This window comes from Natrix helvetica (assembly GCF_964273705.1).
Source record: "Natrix helvetica genome assembly, chromosome: 5".
Lineage (NCBI taxonomy): Eukaryota > Metazoa > Chordata > Lepidosauria > Squamata > Natricidae > Natrix > Natrix helvetica.
This window is the reverse complement of record NC_138551.1, coordinates 30,586,891-30,606,167: the sequence shown is the minus strand read 5'-3', so window position 1 is coordinate 30,606,167 and position 19,277 is coordinate 30,586,891. Positions and strand designations below refer to the sequence as shown.

Genomic DNA, 19,277 nt, shown 5'->3' with positions numbered 1-19,277 from the left:
GAAGAGGAGAATTGTTAAAGAAGATGATGTCAAATGTTAAGTATTAATGTTTGTTACATTATTATTATGTTATTATATTATCAATACGGCGGCATGGAATTATAACAACAAAAATGTATAATATGATTACGTAAGCACAATTGTACCCAGAACACACTGTTTGATGAAAATTGAATGTTACATAAATAAAATAAATAAAACTGGGGGGCGGGGGGGATATTCTATCCACTGAAGAAGAGTAAAATAAATACCAAGTCCAATATTTGTGGCAAGAGACTGGCTTGACGCAACACAGCCATTGCAGCAAACCACTGGGGATCGTCGAGAACAGAACTTAAGCTGGGGCATCTTTCTGTAAGTGAAATCTGCACAGAAAAGGAAGGAATATAGTTACAAGGCATGTGAAGCCACATGCTGTCTGCTAGCCAGAATCAGGATGGTGTCAGATGGCAATTCAGTAAAAAAAAAATGGAACGTATTTTTTGATTGTTATATTTATTAAATGTATATGCTGCCCAGAGGTGCTTTGGATATTGAGATGGGAAAGGAGTTCCTATCGATTCTATTCTGACAGTTGTTGCTGTATAAGGAGCAGTGCTCATCTGTATTTCCATTGAGCCAGTGCTGCCCATAGACATTTCTGTGGTCATGTGGTCAGCATGTCACAGAGCCCTGGGTGGCATTTAAGTTTAATAAAGAAGCAAATAAATTAAAATATATGTTCTATTTTTTTTCAATCAAATTTTTATTTTTTTTATTTTTTATACATATCATTGCGTGAATGGTTTGGTAACTGAGTAACATACATTTCAATATACAAAAAACATAGTCTTATTATTCCTAAATATTACTTTATTTCCATTGTTTCATATTATTTACACATGTCTTTTATTATCATTCTCCCTTTCTGAACCATATTTCTGTGCTTTTGTATATCTTAACATATTAATATATAATCATTATTATTCTCCACTGTTTTCTATCCCTATTTCCATTTTTTAATTAAATAGTCTGCCCAGCTCCATCTCAATTCTGGCTGACATACAAGAAGACATTAAAAATAAAACAATACAAAGATCATACAAAACAAATATCTGGGAAAAGACCACCACAACAAACATACCCTGAGGGTCTACCAATCACCCTACCCAAAGTGTTGGGAAGAGCCAGATTTTAAGAGCTCACTTCAATTGGATCAAGGTGGTGACCATATGAATCTTGGGGCAAGGGAAAACATAATTCCTGACAGCAAGTGTTGTAACTGAGAAAGTCTGCTTATTATGTCCCATCAAAGATCGGTTGCTGTCGTACACCAAAGACAAATGCACAAAACTTTGCCAATTGATTTATTATCATGACAATAGTTGGGATACGGGGATTCTCTCAACTTTGCTTTTCACACCTTGTGGAAAACGTTTGTATATGTCAGGAGTGTCCAAACTTGGGAACTTTAAGACTTGTGGACTTCAACTCCCAGAATTCCCCAGCCAACTCCCAACTTCTGGGAGTTGAAGTCCACAAGTCTTAAAAGTTCCCAAGTTTGGACACCCCTGCCTTAGAGAGTCCCATCAATCTTGGGAACCAATGGAAAACTCATATTCTATGGTTACAATTTCTCAAAAGGGCACCCTTCCTTTTTAAAACACCAGGAGGGGTCAAAATAAGGAAGTTGGGATTCCCCGGGCAAGCATGGGCTATTCGGAGAGAGCGCTGGTGACTTCAGCCAACAGAAAAAACATCTTTCTAGATATGAGCCCGTAAGAAATTATGGAATGAGGGCGGGGGGGGAGGCATAGCTTCTTCAGCTTGGGCATCCTCAAGATGACCGTTACGAAAATGCTCGGCCAGCAGATTGTGAGTTTAACCGATCTGGAAGAAGGCGCCACGTTGCGGGAAGCGGTTCTTTTCCGCGGATTAAGCCACGCAAGACAATGTCTCCATCCCCACGTGCGCCTGCCTCTCCCAACGCGGGTAGGTCGATGCGAGACGAGACAGCTCCACCCTCCTGTCCCTCCGTTGACAGGAGGCGAATGCAAACGGAGCAAAAGCAGTATTCCAACAAGCGGCACGAAAGTCCCCTCCTCCTACCTTTGCGTTGCAACGCCCCCAGTTACGACGCATCAGCGGCACTTGGCATTCCCATTAATAAAATAAATAAATAAAAGGCCTAGTAGTGAAACGGGAGCAACAAGTATTTGAGCTGTACTCACGTGACTGCAAAACACGTGATGGCTGTTCAGTCTTGTTTCCTGGCGCTGGGAGTCAAGGATGCTATATATAAAACAGAGAACGGGGTTTGTGGCTTCGAGCAGGAATATCTGGAAGTGAGCCTCAGTTGTTGTGATAGTTAACAATGAGGTGTTATTAACACATCCAATGTGCGTTTGCGAAGTATTTTACCCCGAGAGGTTAATTATAAAATGGCTCTTCGCTTTAGCCTTATATCTCTCTAAAGAAGGCAGATTTGAGCTAACCATCACGCTACAAGCGTTTTAGCAGACTACTTTGACGCGCTTAACGTGTGTGGCCTTCAGACAGTCCGTGGTAACTTGTATTTTTTTTAGCATTCCGATCCTGCAACAGTCCAAAGGTTGATAGACATCTGCAATTTAACTCCATTTCAACACAATTTTGCATGATTCCTCCTCTGAACCTTAAATTAGTACATTTTTTCCGCCCTTTTTGCTCATTGTATCCAGGGATCTAGTAAAACAGGGATGTTCAGGAAACCCCCCCAAAAATGAAGCGTTGGGATTATAGTTTAACTCGTTGAAACTACAGCCTTGAAGAAAATATTGATCGTTCTGAGCTATTCTCGATACAGATTTGAATGACTTCCCTTTTCATGCGTGGCTTAGGAGCATTTTTTTTCTCAGTGCCTTCTCACTCAAAATCCCCATCCTTAAGCAAAAGAATGGTGCAGTCTGACATTGATATGCAATAGTAGACATGGACTTTTTTGGTCCCTGCATTAGGTTCCCTGAATTGTGCAAGTTTCAGAAGTAATAGATTACTGATTTTTCTCAGCTAGCCAAACCATCTCTGAAGATGATGAAGATTGAACTTCTAGGTGGCTAGAGCACTCTTATATTGGATAATACTATGCATATTACCGGTATTATTTTAAAGCAGCATTTCTTAACCTTAAGCTGTAGAGTTGAAGTCTGTACACTTTAACAGTTGCCAAAGCTGAGAAACACTGCTAAAAAAAAGGACATTTGCATAGAAATGTATTTATATAAATGATTAAATTTATGTGGCCACCTAACTTACACATAGGCGACTCTGGGTGACCTACAGTATTTTTTAAAATCACAATATGAAAACCTATAAAAACCTTCCCCAGCGCTCCACCCCATGGCAGCAGCAACATAATCAACTAAATCGATTCATTGATTCCATCTTCATTTATGGTTCCCATCCTGCTTACAGAACTATGTCTTTAGGGTGTTTTGGAAAATCAACAGAGTGGGACCATTCATACCTGGAAGGTGGGAATGATGTTCCACAGAAAAGGGGCCACTTCAAGAAGACCTTTTTCAGGATCCCACCAGATATACATCCCTAATGATGGGACATACCCTACCTTCTTGTCCTAGTGGGCTGTTTTAGATGTAAAAGGGGAGGGACAGTCCTTCAAATACTCTGGCCTCAAGCCATATAAGGCTTAATACTACTATTACTTCTACTATTAATACTACTAGTATTGCATTATGTGGGTTTGTTTACTAACACTTGCTTCCCTTCCCTTCCACTCATGCATGTATTTTAACATGTATTTGCAACAAATGCATTTCATGCATCTACCATAAGAGAATATGTTAGCTTTAACAAACAAGCTAGGCTTCTTTGAAAATGTGCTGTAACAAAATAATTAACCATCTGGAATGTGAGGCTAAGTCAATAGCGAACAAACATTGCACCAGTGCTGTTACTGCTCTTATTAAGGGCAGAAAGAGAAACAGGCAAAAATGTATTTTGCAAAATTAATGACAAATCTTACGCATTTCAGTCATAGAAATACCTTCCTGAGAGCTTTTTGAATAAAAGCAAAACATTATGCTTTTTTTTAAAAAAAATTAAAAAATTATTTGTTTGTTTGTTTGTTTTCTATAGTAGCCCATCTCAATTCATTAAGAGACGTGTTGTATTCATTAAATTCAGGTACTGACTTTAAGAGACTTGCAACAATGAAAATATGGGTTACTGATATCTTTCCCCCAAAAATGCAGCAGCAGATTACTATATAGCAATTACTATATTGTGACTATTTTTAATTGTTCTATGATTATTTGCCAGTCATTTGTTTGAGTTGGGCAAGTATAAAAAATACATAATCAATAGATACATACTGCATCTGTTCTGTTGGGAGTGGAACATGATCTCATTCACAAATCATTAATTTATTAATCCAGGTTGCTGGTATGTAACTTTCAGTGGTCACTCTAAATTCCTATCTCTGTCAAAATAAACATAATTACTAATCCCTTCAAAGTCAGAAGTTCTGTTCTTGGATTTAATAAAAAACAACTATAAAACTTTTTTTAAAAAAAAAAATCCTGTTCAGCTGTGATATACCTTGCAACACACGCATACTTCTGAGATTCATATGTACTATAGAATAGAATAGAATAGAATAGAATAGAATAGAATAGAATTCTTTATTGGCCAAGTGTGATTGAACACACAAGGACTTTGTCTTTAGTGCATATGCTCTCAGTGTACATAAAAAGACATGAAAAGATACATTTGACAAGAATCTTAAGGCACAATACTTAATGATAGACATAGAGTACAAATAAGCAATCAGGAAACAATCAGTATCAATATAAATCATAAGGATATTCGGAAGATACACTGGTATGATGTAATATTTTTGAAAAAAGATATTGAAACAATATTCTGAAGAAAAATAAGAACAAACTATTTCTGTATTGTTGCCAAGATAACTCAACTATGGCTATGTGGTTACTTGAAATCAGCCTTGAATTAAACGTTAACTTTTCTCTTGGCCAGGAAACTGGTTTCCCTATTTGGGTATTGTTAGATATTAACATATATCGCAGCAAGTCTCCACTCAGGTCCGCCGCTGGGGCGGGAACCAGGTATCAGTCTGATTGGTCGAGAGGCGTACCCGATCCCTATAAAAGGGGAACCCTCAGACCACAGAGCAAGCTGGATCACTACTACTACTAATAAAGAGCTGTTAAGTCACTACGTGTCCGGAGTCTGTTCTCTCGTTGCCCAAATCTAACAGGTATCTGACATAGTTTTTACTAGTAGACTTTCACTTCTCTTCCTTGACTGTTTCTTGTCTTGTTCAGTCACCACTAAGTTGTGTCTTACTCTTCATGAGCCCATGGACCATAGTATGCCAGATCTCCCTATCCTCCACTATCTCCCACAGTTTGCCCAAATTCATGTTCATTGCATCGATAACACTCTGTCTAACCATCTCATTCTCTGCCATCCCCTTCTTCTTTTGCCTACAATCTTTCCCAGTGTCAGGGTCTTCCACTGATACCTTTCTTCAGTCAGCTTCTAGTGTTTGGCATCTACCTATCTGATGTACCTGCCAGTGGAGTGCTTGAAAAGAGGAATGGCTTTACCATCTTCTCATTGTTGGGACTTGAAGAAAAATGGGCAAAGCTCTTCTCAATTTCATCTGGCCTAGAAAAGAGGGAGGAAGGCAGAGATTGGCTGGTTGATGGTGGCTTCCATCAATGGATTTATTTTTAAAAGCCCAGCCTTGTTGTGTTGTGCAATAAACATAGATAGGAAAGAAGCTCTTGGGCACCAGCTTGCACTGAGATGCTGCCTATAGCAGCTAATGTGTAACACTTTTAATAAGCAGTTGCCTAGGTTACCAACCTCAGTCATATCCACGGCCCATTCAGCATTTCCTGGTAACGATAAGATCAAATTCAATCATTTCTGGCATATTTTTGCCAATATTTCATAACTACAAGCAACAGTTTAAGCTGTCTGCCCATGACAGTTTATGAAAAGTTATTCTGAGGGATGGGTCAGCCAAGGTTAGAACCAAGCATCCTGAAACCAGAATGATCTGTCACACTAATAAGAGATAGGTGATGGATCAATTGCTCTTCTGTTCCCAAAGCAGGAACATCTTTGTGGGTGAAAGAAAGAGAAGCAAGAATAAACCTTGCTTTCCTATAAACATAGCTTTTATTTTATACTTAGTAATTGTTAGATTAATTATTACATTGTTTATTGAGAGTTCCAATAGAGTTTACTATTTGTCCTTGAACCTCCATTTGCAAATCTAATTTCACTACCGATTGGGTGAAGCCTGAGTGTAGGAGCTCTAACCTAGACACTAATTTTAAGTTAATTACACTCTTGCATTCATCTCATCAGTAAGGAAGTAAATGTAATATGCTAAATACACTCAAAATATAGAATACAAATGTACAATGCAAGATTTATTTTTGCACCAATGAAATAATTATATAGACAGAAAAATCAAGTAGAACTAAAACTTGATAGCACAAAGTAATTGGACATACTAATAATTTAAAAATTGCTAGTTCTCATTGGCCATTTAGTTGTTTTTTCAGAGATAACATTTCTGCATTTCAAGTACATATTCACCTGTAACGTGCCCAGAGGAATTAATTCATGAAAATGCATAGTATAAAAGCAAGGAAAAAATGAGGAATATTAAAATTTAACCATTCTTAAAACAGATCTGACGAAATCAGTGAAACCGAAGTCCACTAATATCAATTACTCAGTTCATTTGACATTCTTGGATGGGAATTAAACAAGTGTGGCATACAAACCCACACAATGGGTTCCCTTGTGATTAAGATGTATCTCCATGATAGATTGACACATGATTCATCATAAATTTATTCCCTTCAGCTTCCAGGAGGGAAGATTAACATGAAATTAGCTCTTCCTTCTGATCTCTGAACACAGGGTCAGGAGACCAGAAAGTCTGCTAAGTCCAGCATCTTTTCTAATCTCCTTTTCCCCCACATACATACCAGGGGTCCCCAACTCTCAACCATGGATCAGTATCGGTCCATGGCCTGTTAGGAACTGGGCTACAGAGTTGAAGGTGAGCAGCAGGTGAGCAAGAGAAGCTTCACCTGTATTTGCAGCGTCTCCCTAGAGCTAGCATCACCACCTCAGCTCCACTTCAGATCATCAGGCATTAGATTCTCATAGGAGCATGAAGTCTACTGTAAACTCTGCATGTGAAGGATCTAGGTTGTACTACTGCTCTCGCAGTCCATGGAAAAAATGTCTTCCACAAAACCAGTCCCTGGTGCCAAAAGGTTTGGTGACTGCTGCCCCACACTTCTTCGTAGATATTAAGAGAGGGGGCATAATTGGAACAACATCTTTCTCTCACTCCCTTCTTTAATTCCAATTGGTCTGAATAGCAGCTGATCAACCACCTCAACCATCGCTAAGATACTACCTAACCATTGTGACTACATAGCAAATCAGGACTGACTTTGTTTTGATATGTAATTGAATATTAAATCAATGAATAAATAATTGACATGCTCATGCTCTTCTGTAAATATGAGTAAATATACGTCAAGATGCAAAGTCAGTTCATCCATTAATCACATTTTATATTTTTTTAAAAATACAATTTAGCTTTGCTCCTTCCAAACTAGAAAAGAGAGAAATATTTTCTTTATGATAATGTTGCATTCTGTACAAACAGAGCTGAAAGTTGAAGGTTGAGAAACTGATGAAATTAAAAAAAAAAACCATTGTAATTGTTTTCCAGCAGATAACTGGTGATAGCATAAATCAGGTGGTGTTTCTTAAGATGTAAGTCAATTCTCCCTAAATCCCCTGAAATTTTGATAATATGAAAATATGTTAATCTTTCAATAGATTAAATAAAACAAACAAACCATGAAGTATCCTAACCTAAAATGAATTCTGTGATATTAATAAGTGGAATAAGTACTGTCAGGTCCACCATCTTCAGCTTAGTGCCTCACTGGTATCCTGCCATCAAAGCACTGGGGAAGGGGGGGGAACAAATGGGCTATAAAGCTGTATGTGTCTCTGGGAATTTGGGAGGGGGAGGCAATTGAAGAAGGGCAGAGCATTTTGGAATCCGGTTCATGCCTGGCATCTTCAAGGCCATTTGCCCTGAGAGTGGAATTTCATCAGCCTAAACTCCTCAGCATTTCCCAGAACATCTCTGCGATATTAGATTGGCTAAAGATGGATTGGTCATGGGCGGAGGGATGGGAACCAAGCAACATAGTTTTGTTTTGTTGCGTGGGAACTTTAGATTCCACCTGGCCTTATGTAATCAGCATCTCTTAGTAAATGTACCTTTTGCTTCAACCAAATGAAATTGAGAGTTTTCCTTCCCTTCCCTAAGGGTTCATACTGGGGCAGGTCTGATAAATGCATACATTCTGTTCACTCAAGGTTGGTCTAATTATGGTTTTGTGAATAAATTACATACAACACAAACATTTGATAGATGAACCTAAACCAAAGTTTCCAAGCTGTATTTACGTAGAATGACATTTCCACAGGGTTGTAGTCCTACTTTTTAGAATAAAAGTTAAGAAATGTATGCATATTCTTAGCCTTCTTTTTCAATATAAAAATTCTATTCAACCATGTAGAAAAAGTACCTAAACCTTTGATCTGCTTACTCAATTTCCCTATCGTTCTTTGCTTTTACAGCTTTTATCTTGTTCTTCTTTCAACGGTCCAAGAGATTATTAGGATGCCACCCATTAAAATTAGTGAGTAGTGTAATGGTACATGAAGTAATCATTCATTATTATTTTTTTTGCATTGTGGATAAGAATCTGATATCTTTTCCTTTTTTTCAATCTAATGAGAGAGAAAGTTCACCAGCCCAAATCTTCAATCATCAATGGAAAAAGAAGTTACAATTATCTTCCAACTGACTTTCTTGGGGTGGATAGTAAAATATTAACAGAGCCTCTGGTTGTCATGACAAATTCTGAACATAATCTCATTAGGGCGGGAGAGATGCAGAAATATGAGATCATGACAATGTTAGGCTTATAAATTGTCAGAGCTCTGAGCTGCTGGCAGACTGAACTCTATGAAAGAAAGTGGGATCAAAAACAGAAGTGGGTTGAGGCTGTAAGACTATAAGAAGACCATAAGAAACTTCTGCTAAACATTACATCAAGATCCAAGGAAAGATCTACCTTTTTAGTGGAATTTGCAGTACAATTTTGAAATATGTGTTGTGGAGGATGTGCCAAGTGTCTTGGAGTTATTCTCATTCCTTTAACTATACTATGCGTTCTTGCCAATATTCTGTTATTTTTTCCTGGAGGAACAATTGAAATTAGCGACCATATTTCAGATGAAGTTTGGTACCTTGGAGGAATTTTGGGTTCTGGTGTACTGGTAAGTATATCAAGTATCCTGTTCTTTTTCTATTTATCATCAAGAGTTTACAGGCTTTATAGAAGTTCATCTATGGAAACACAGAACTTTGTTGCAATCTATCATTGGAATTAAATTATTATCTGCTGAATAAGCAGGATTGAAATTAAAAATATAAAGTGAATATGAATTAAATACGTTATTAAGAGAACAGATGCTGATCTGATGATGCAGTAACAACAACATATATATATATATATATATATATATATATATATATATATATATATATATATATATATATATATATATATATATATATATATATATATATATATATATATGTTTTTGGCGAATAAACAGATAAACATCATTTTATTAGCCTAGCATTGTTTTGTTAGAGCAGTAACCAATGCAGATTAGAAATGAATATAAACAGATTTCTATAAAATGTATTACTGGTTACCTTTCCTCTTTTTTCTATTTGGTTTTTCTTTTTATGTTGGGATATTTCCGGTCAGAGGCTAACCGTTAAACTTGAAAGTGATTCTCATGGCATTCAGTGGCTTTTTCCAGTTCAATGTGCTTAGGTTGACTGCATCATTGGACTACAATGATCCTGTTGCTTACACAATTGTAAAGCTGCTGGTTGCAATGATGACCTTTCAGTAAGAAAGAAGAAATAATATTGCAGCATCCAGATTGGATGCAACAAACTAGAGAAAGATTATGGCCTCATTGTGATTTTCTGTTTTATCCAGATGGTGTTTCCTGCTTTGGTCTTTTTGGGTCTTAAGAATAATGATTGTTGTGGATGCTGTGGAAATGAAAGCTGTGGAAAAAGATTTGCGGTAATTATGGAAGCAATCAGAACCTCCAATCCCAATCTAATGATTAAGAAGGAAATATATATTCCATTCATCATTACACTACAATTGTAGAGGATGGCCTTGATAACTAAGCTCCCTTTAAGCCTGCCTCACCCAAAGAAATACTTAAGAAAAAAGCATTTTAGATTTTAGATAATATTAGATTTCTTGGATGCACTCTGTATTTGGGGGTTTTAGGATGGCAGAAAATTCTATAAAGCAATGATGTGGGGTAAAACTCCACATCCCTTGTTAATAAATTGGGTGAGTCTCAATTGTATTATTATCATAGAAAAAGGATTTTATAAATCCTTTTTCTAACCATTTTCCATGTTGTATCTATGATTTCATTATCCTGGATCATGGTTCTACGCCTTGATCTTTTTGCTGTCTTTTTTTCTAAACTAGATTTGAACTCTTTTTTGACCCTTTCTGTGATGCTACTTCCCCAAAGTGATGGGGGCCAGGACAAAACATGATTTAATTAAATGGAATACTGAGTAATAAGTAATTCATTAGCTAGCTAGTTAGTACAGTTTCTGCCTATATGCTTTATCATTTTTCCCTTCTGTTAGATTAACAATTGTAATCTAGTTGCAACATGTGGTAAGGCTTTATGTGTTTACACCAGTGGTGTGTTGCCAATTATTTTACTACCAGTTTGTGGGCGCAACCCTTCTGTGCATGTGCAGAAGCGTCCGGGCGGGTGGACAGAGCCTCCCACCACCATTACTACTGGTTCGCCTGATCTGGGCCAGACCAGGAGCAACCTACCTTTGGTTTACACCCAGGACATTGAAAGTTAAATTGGTCAAACTACCTTAACAATTATTTTGGGGTAAAATGAATTTTTATGAATCATAAACATGATTCATTCAAAGCAAAGCAAATGTTAAAACTTCTGGACTGAAGCCTTGACTATAGTATACCACTCATCTTTCCTATAAGGCCAACTCCTTTTGCCCCTTGAATTTAATTGATAAAGATTTTGAAGTTCATGCCTTATCGTGAATTTCTGTCATGAAGTTCCACATGATCCCCGAACTAAGAAAATTTCAGTAGATTTAGAGTGTCTGATTTCTTACTTTTTCATATGCCATTTGTGACCAAAATAAACCAACTAATTATATAAACCTGCAAGAGTCAGATTTGATCTTATCTTTTCTCTTTGTTGGCAGATGTTTAGTTCTATAATATTTGCAGCAGTTGGCATTGTGGGAGCTGGATACAGTTTTGTTGTGTCAGTTGTGGCTTTGAACAGAGGCCCGAAGTGTAACATTGACAACCACAATAGTAGCAACTGGGTGTATCCGTTTAATAATGGGTAAGATACTTTAAATCTTGTTATTGTTATGTACATGTTTCATCACACAGTCAGTCTGATGTTCAGGCTGGATTTAGCATTTTTGTCAGCCTATGGCAGGGGTGTCCAAACTTTTTGCAAGGAGGGCCAGATTTGGTAAGGTGAAAATGTGTGGGGCCCATCATTCAGCCTGACATTCTTTGAACCCTTAACATTAAATGCGAATTGACTACCGTATTTTTCGGAGTATAAGACGCACAAAGATTTTGAAGAGGCAAATTAAAAAAAAAAATTTTGCACTCTCCCCAAAACGGCCCATTTTTCGTGAAAACAGGCCTTTTTTTTAAAGGGCATGAATAGCCCTTAAGAGGCTTCTAGAGTGCTCCTGGGGGTTGGGGGGCGGCAAAGTTGAGCAAAAAACGGGCCGTTTTTTGCTCATTTATGCCCTCCACAGCCCTCAGGAGCACTCTGAAAACCTCCTAAAGGCTATGCACAGCCATTTTGGTGAAGGGGGCAGAGAGGAGGCAAAAAATGCTGCATTCAGTGTATAAGATGCACCCAGATTTTTAGCCTCTTTTTTGAGGGAAAAAAGATGCATCTTTATACTCCGAAAAATATGGTATTTTATGAAAGACTAAACAAATAACTCCGGTGGGGAGAAGAGGCTGCGGGCCGCTTGCAATTTGAAAAAGGGCCGCATTTGGCCCCCGGCCGCACTTTGGACATGCCTGGCCTATGGTGTCCTCAAGGATCTGGGATAGGCATTATTATTATTGCTATTCTTATTTAGCCATTAGGGTCATGATTGATATTGTGTGATATTATTGAAAGACAGCCTTTTTCACTCAATGCTCTTCACATATGTGGGGCTACATCTTCCTCATGAGGGAGGTATTGTATTCCTACTAACCTGAGGACACCTTGCTGGGGATAGCTGTGGAAGGCATGCTGTAAATTCACTTAAAAAAATTAAAAATTATGAGACTGTATAGAAAATATTGGTTATGATCCACAAGTCAGTGTTGACTTTTAATGACCACATAGATCAGGGGTGTCAAACTCAAGGCCCGGGGGCTGAATTCAGCCCACTGGGTGCTTAAATCTGGCCTGTGGGGCCACCCTGGAAACAGCAAAGGACCAGCCCGCAGTGCCTCTGCCAGCGAAAATGGAGCTCATGAGGGCTGTGTGCAGCCCTCCCGAGCTCCGTTTTCACTAGCACAGGGTTGCAGGAGGCTGTCCCAGCCAAAAACTGACAGAGCGCTCAGGCCATCACAAGTGGCCCCCAAACACAAGTGACATCATGTTGGCCAGGCTCACCCTGGTTACACGCACCCCGGCCCCCTGAGGTCAAACACAACCCTGATGCGGCCCTCAATGAAATTGAATTGTATTGAATTCGACACCCGTGACATAGATAGACCATGTCCAGGATGTTCTATCAATAAATTGGCCCTTCAGGTCTTACACAAATGTATCCATCACCACTGTAATTGAGTCCATCCACCCTGCTACTGGTCATCTTCTTCTTCCCATTCCTTCCACTTTTCCCACCATTAAAGACTACTCAAGAGACCATGTCTTTGCATAATATTTTCACAATATAGCAATTTGTGTCTGTTAGTTTGTGTTTGAAGTGACAAGAGTTTGTGTTAGTTTGTGTTTTGAATATAGAAAAGAATAAAATATGGAATGGCAAAGTACATTCTGTGTTATGTGTAACACAGAAAAAAATTAATAAAGATGGCTAGTACCTTCCCTGAAATTTATCATTCCAAAAGGACCTTTTGGTAGAAACTTATCATTATCTGAGTTCTGCTGATCGGACAAAATAAGGTTATGCCAATCAGACAAAATTTTTAAAGAAATACACATTTCCATACGAGGTCAGAAGTACTATGCCAGTATTGTGGACCACAAGATTAGTCTCAGCTCTCAAAATCTGTTGGAAACATTGAGCTATAATTATTTGCAAACTCCAGGTATTGTTTTCTCTTATTGATAATGGTTTCACGTTCCCTGTCATTGTATCTATGTGAACATCATTAGATATAGCCACAGATTGATTTAAAATATTTATTTATTTTAGCTTATGAATTTGCCATTATTAGATCCCTTAAAAACTTTATTGGACTGTTTCATTCTTATTGATAAATAAATTAAGAGAATAATTCGGATGAATCCTTCAGCCAGCGGATCATCCCATTTTGACAATAAAGGAACTTCAATTCCTGTTCAATTCCTTCAATTCCAGCAGTCTTTCTCTTGTCAGATGTTACATCTTTTCTATCCTGCTCTACAGAGCAGAGAGTTGGTCTCTGACAGAAAACCACTTGAAGAAACTAGAAGCATTTGAAATATGTATTTACAGACGGTTGATTATGTATAAGCTGGGTTGACAAAATTACAAATGAGGAGATGATAATTTGCCTAGGAAAGCAAAGGGAAATCTTCAAAGCCATTAAAAAGCAAAAGTTAGACTATTTCAGACATGTGATGTGACACCAAAAAAATACAGCATAGTTCACTTAATCCTCCAGGGAAAGATTGAAGGCAAACCAGGTTCAGGCAGAAGAACATCATGGCTTCAAAATCTAAGGGACTGGTTTGGACAAAACTCAGCAGCACTTTTTCATGCGGTTGTTGATGAAAATAGGATTGCCAACATAATCGCCAATGTCCGATGATGGATATGACACAAAAAGAAGATGAAGAAATCTTTCCCTGACTAGGCATTTTCTTTTCAGATTTTATGGGCCGCATTTTTCATAAATTAAACTTGGCCAAAATGAAACTGAAGGAGTTTTTTTTTTTAAAAAAAAAGATCTGTTCCATGCAGACTATATGGAAACAATTCTGAAAAAAATTGTTGAGAGGGTGGGAGATGTTTCACCAGTCATATACTTCTGGTAATCCATTGTGTCCAGCAGGATACAACTTAATCCTTTCTCAAATGGGTATCAGTTTTATTTTATTAGAACCCAGAGATTACCATTATATCAATACTATTTTATAATGTGCATTCATCTATGGTTATGGCACATGCATATGCTAGGAAAGTAAACATAAAATGTAGGCAATGGGTTCTATAACAGAGACATATTCTTTTTCTTCCCACAGAGATTACCTTGCAGATCATAGTTTATGGGAGGCATGCAAATTGCCAGAATCCATTGTGCCCTGGAATCTGACACTCTTTTCTCTGCTTCTGATAATGAGTGGAATTCAACTGGTCTTGTGTGCCATTCAGACAATCAATGGTCTCTTTGGAGCTATCTGCGGAGATTGCAAATGTTGTGGGTGCTGTGGGGTAAGAATGCTTTCATATTCCAGTAGGCCAGCTTCTCATTTTCCCTGTTGATTTGCTATTATTTACTTATTGTGTTTTCTTAAATACTTAAATTGACAAAAACGGCAGTTTCTCTCTGAGTATCAGAGAAGACTTTATGATGGTAAATTCAAATTATGGTGGAATCTAAGAAACCGAAAGCTTCTCTTTCACTGAGTCCATCAACTACTAGAGTCATCTCTTAGTAATGCTTTAATTTTGATTCTTATACACCGCATAGATGAAACTCAGTGGTCTAGATGAGAGTTCTAAATCTATAATTCTATTTTCAGATAGAATACTTAAGCCAGAGTACAACCACTTTCTGGTTGCTGTAGCTTGTAAGTTGCTAAATTGTGTAGAAGTATTCTAAGAAAAAAATGTATTTGCTGCCACAACTTTGCAATAGAATTGTTATGTTATTTATCAGACTTTTTTTTAAAAAAGGCATTTGAAATTTATACATATGAGAAAAGCCAAAATGAGTAACTACTGCAAGGCATGTCCATCTGCATATATATGTATATGTATATGTATATGTATATGTATATGTATGTATATATATATATATATATATATATATATATATATATATATATATATATATATATATATATATATATATATATATATATATATATATATATTATTTGTGCCATAATTAATCATCATAATTTAGTTTGTCAGCCTAGGTCTTAAACTAACTTCTAGTACTGTAGTCTATTTTAATGGCATTCTGAGTAGCCATTAGTATGTGGCGATGCTTGATCTCCTTTCACACAAAACGTCCTTTTCCAATTTGTGCATGCTATCCATCCAATTCACAGGGCAGGTTTATCACTCATTAAGAACTTGTCCTCATACCACGTGTGGGTCATCCTGCAGCTTAATCCCAATCAGAGGAGCATTAGAACTCTTTTCTTTATTTTTTCACCCTATAGCAGTGATGGCGAACCTTTATTGCTCGCGTACCATAAGCGGGGGGAGTGCAGGGGGGTCTTGAGTGGGCGTGCCACACCCATAATGCAATGTGCACAAACAGCCAGTGGGCATACGCACGTGACAGGCGCTCCCCCCCATTTTTTGCATGCTTTTTTCATTCTCCCCAGGCTCGAGAGGCTTTATAGGAGCCTAAGAAGGGCGAAAACAGTCTCCCCCACCCCGCCGGAGGACCTCCAGAGGCTCCAGGAACTTCCCTGAAGCCTCCGGAGCACAAAAAAACAGCCCTATGGGCAAACCGGAAGTTCCAGTTTTGCTCATAGGGCTGGTTTAAGCCCTCCGGAGCCTTCAGGGGCCTTCTGGAGGCTTCCCTGAAGGCTCCGAGGACGAAAAACGACCCTATGAGCAAACCGGAAGTGACTTCCGCTTTGCTCATAGGGTCATTTTTAGTCCTCCAGAGTCTTCAGGGAAGCTCCTGAAGCCTCCGGAGGGCCTCCGGGAGGGGTGGGGGAGGCTGTTTTCACCCTCCCCAGGCTCCTATAAAGCCTCTGGAGCCTAGGGAGGATGAAAACGTCTTTTAAAAAGGCAGAACTCAGCTGGCCAGCTCACAGGGAAACGCCTCGCATGCCCTGAAAAATGGCTCCGCGTGCTACCTGTGGCACGCCTGCCATAGGTTCGCCATCCCGGCCCTATAGCAATATTGACTTATTCTGCAGAGCTGATTTTCCCACCAGTAACTTCTGCTGTCTCTTTCCACGAGAATACCTGTCCTTTCCTCCATGCTTCCTGGGAAGCATTGGGGCTGTTATGGTGGAAGGTGGTAAAGGACCCATTCTTGGAGGTTTTGGTGGAAAGAAGCAGCAGCAGAAAGTGGACAACACTTCACTCCCCTGAACCTCAGCGGTCAAAATCATAACCCCTGCCCTTGTGTAAGGATGTCAACTTTACTGACCTCATTTTCAAGGCAGGATGAAGGAACCACTGGGAAGACAAGGTTTTGCCACATTAGGACTATTTTCACATTGGAATTTGACCCTCAGACTCACCTTTCAGGCATAAAAGACGGCTACTAAATTAGGGCTTACAGGGTGAATTTTACCTGGGTTTCTTAGTGCAATAAAATGATGTCTGAATGTTAAACTATGACCAACAGTAGCCAACATTTATTTTTCTTTGTTCTTTAGGGAAATGGAACAGTTTAAAGAAGATGATTGTGGTATATCAGCTATTATAACACAGAATATCCATTTTTGGACTTTCCTCTTGATATGAAGGGCCACATGTTTTTACCTGAAACAGGCCCAGAATGAGGAGTCTTTTCCCATGATGGTGCAGAGCCACTTTTTCCTTTCTGCACTTATTTTTCCTCACATATTTAGCACCAGTTGGGCTAGTGCATATTTATTTTTATAATAATTTTTTCCCCAAGACAAAGTCTTTGAAACAACACCGTTGCCATTTTTGGCTCCTTTCAAGAAGCAAAATTATACATCACTTGGCTATGGTTTATGTGAAGATGGTCTATGTTGGAAATAAGTCATATGAATGGAATAATAATAATTTGTAATTACAGTTTACATCCATACTGACAATACCTTTAATACCATCAAACAACATCTGCTTAGCCCTGATACTTGGAAAGGATTCGATAAGTGGACAAAAATGCCACATGCAGTCTAAACATTTGGGTGATTGTGCAACCAACCATAGTAATAATAATAATTTGTAGGAGTATGAGATAGAAGTTCACATCTGGAATGTTTATAGATTCTGGAGGTTTTTTTAAAAAATTCTCCATTATTTCCTATTGTTCCTTAAATGCTGTTTTTAAGCGTTGTATGTTAGTTTGCGTTCCTACAAGTCAAATGTTAAACTCTGTCATAGTTGTTTTTGTATGTTACTGTGTTAGTATATAGAAATATTTCATTTTTCAATGAACATTACTTTGAAACAAATGATATAGAAATAATAAACCATAATGGGATTAAAAGTTTATGGTAGTATAAAGCATCTGCCTAGAACAAATCAGAAAAATTGAGTGGCTGGTTCACTAGCCATGTAGTTTGAAATAGAAGATTCAGTGGTTGCAAATTCATGCTACTAGGCTTTTAGCTTAGCAAATGTTTTCCTTTTCTGTCAACAACTCTGTTAATTTGTTTTTTCAAGGCTGCTTCTCCTGATCAGCTGGGACTCGGCAGGCAGAGAATAGATGGGGGCGGGGTCGTCAGAGATGGTATTTACCGTTTCTCTGAACTACTCAAAATTTCCACTACCGGTTCTCCAGAACTGGTCAGAACCTGCTGAATACCACTTCTGGATAGGCCTTATTGCAGTTGGCTAATTAGAGTTGCCATGTAGAAATCAAAAGATGTAGCTTTGCTTCTTTCTCACTTGTTTCCATTTTTCTTCTTCTTGCTTTCTGTCTCATGTGAAACATACCACAGGATAGAGGTTCTAGCATTAAAATGGTGACAACTTTCAAGTATCTTTCTCCTTTCCTTTCCTACAGAAATGATAGTTTTTTAAAATATATATATAAATGTTTCACTGAGTTCTGTATCTCTCCGCACCATAAATATGACCAATACTGGTTTACCAGATTAAAAAAAAATAGTGACTGTTATTCCAGAATTTGTAGGCTTCCTGCCTGCACTTGGCATAGCTCAGTAGTTAAGTTGGTTTGCCCCATTTGGAAGTAAAGCCATGGCTTATATTCTACTAGTCGCAAGGAAACATTCGTGTTATGGACAGCCTCATATTAAGAGAATTTGGCAAAGGTATCCTCATCAGTCAGAAGAGAAGCCAAGGCCCCTGAACCAAACCTATCACTCTTCTTTTAAAGACATAGATGAATTGAATTGCTTTTGGCTCATAAGAAAACCTTATTTATGATTTGCTCTGTTTTCAAATAAGAAACTTTCAGCTGCTTAGTTTCTTTGTCTTGAAATGACTTTCACAATTCAGGAGCAAGGGCAGATATTCTGACAGTCCCCAACCAGCATTTTGAATTAACACTGATACAACTTCAGTGTTGTATGGAATGTATCTGATGGAATTATCAATATCCAAGCTTGTGTTTTTTATCTAAATATTTCTCTCTTTTTTTACATACCCTTTCCCCTTGAAAATAAGACCTCCCCGGATTATAAGCCCAATCGGGCTTTTGAGTACATGCACTAAAATAAGCTCTCCCCTGAAAATAAGCCCTCCCTGAAAATATTGCAACACAACAGCAGTCATGAGGTGACCATGCTCGCTGCCTCCTGCACCTCAAAAATAATTAGACCTCCTTGAAAATAAGGCCAAGCACTTATTTTGGGGGTCAAAAGAAAATAAGATCCTGACTTATTTTCGGGGAAACATGGTACATATGAGTTCTATTGAAGCTTTTAAAAAAGAAGATAAAAACTAATATAAAGGAAGGAAAAAAGAAATAAATAAAAAACAATAAGTTCAA

At 38.1% G+C, this 19,277-nt stretch overlaps 2 protein-coding genes across 2 annotated transcripts in view; one reads left to right on the top strand and one right to left on the bottom strand.

Moving 5' to 3' along the window:
- LOC309392399 (glutathione hydrolase-like YwrD proenzyme) overlaps positions 1-356 on the bottom strand; it is a 32,914-nt gene extending 32,558 nt beyond the window's left edge. Inside the window, exon 1 of the mRNA XM_081953582.1 lies at positions 252-356. Within this exon, the coding sequence (XP_081809708.1) occupies positions 252-348 (97 nt within the window). The 5' untranslated portion in view covers positions 349-356. The remainder of the gene's footprint in view (positions 1-251) is intronic.
- An 8,663-nt stretch (positions 357-9,019) lies between these two features.
- TM4SF4 (transmembrane 4 L six family member 4) lies at positions 9,020-17,986 on the top strand. Its single transcript, XM_081954251.1, has 5 exons — positions 9,020-9,405; positions 10,146-10,235; positions 11,432-11,577; positions 14,674-14,863; positions 17,005-17,986. Exons 1-5 carry the CDS (start codon positions 9,235-9,237, stop codon positions 17,020-17,022), a joined length of 615 nt encoding a protein of 204 aa, XP_081810377.1. The 5' UTR covers positions 9,020-9,234; the 3' UTR covers positions 17,023-17,986.
- Positions 17,987-19,277: the final 1,291 nt, after the last annotated feature.

What these genes read in the sequence shown, in the direction of transcription:
- TM4SF4 (XM_081954251.1), top strand. Translation starts at nt 9,235, where the DNA reads ATGTGTTGTGGAGGATGTGCCAAGTGTCTTGGAGTTATTCTCATTCCT. An exon ending in TTTTGGGTTCTGGTGTACTG is followed by an intron (nt 9,406 to 10,145) that starts GTAAGTATATCA and finishes TGTTTTATCCAG; the next exon opens with ATGGTGTTTCCTGCTTTGGT. An exon ending in GTGTATCCGTTTAATAATGG is followed by an intron (nt 11,578 to 14,673) that starts GTAAGATACTTT and finishes TTCTTCCCACAG; the next exon opens with AGATTACCTTGCAGATCATA.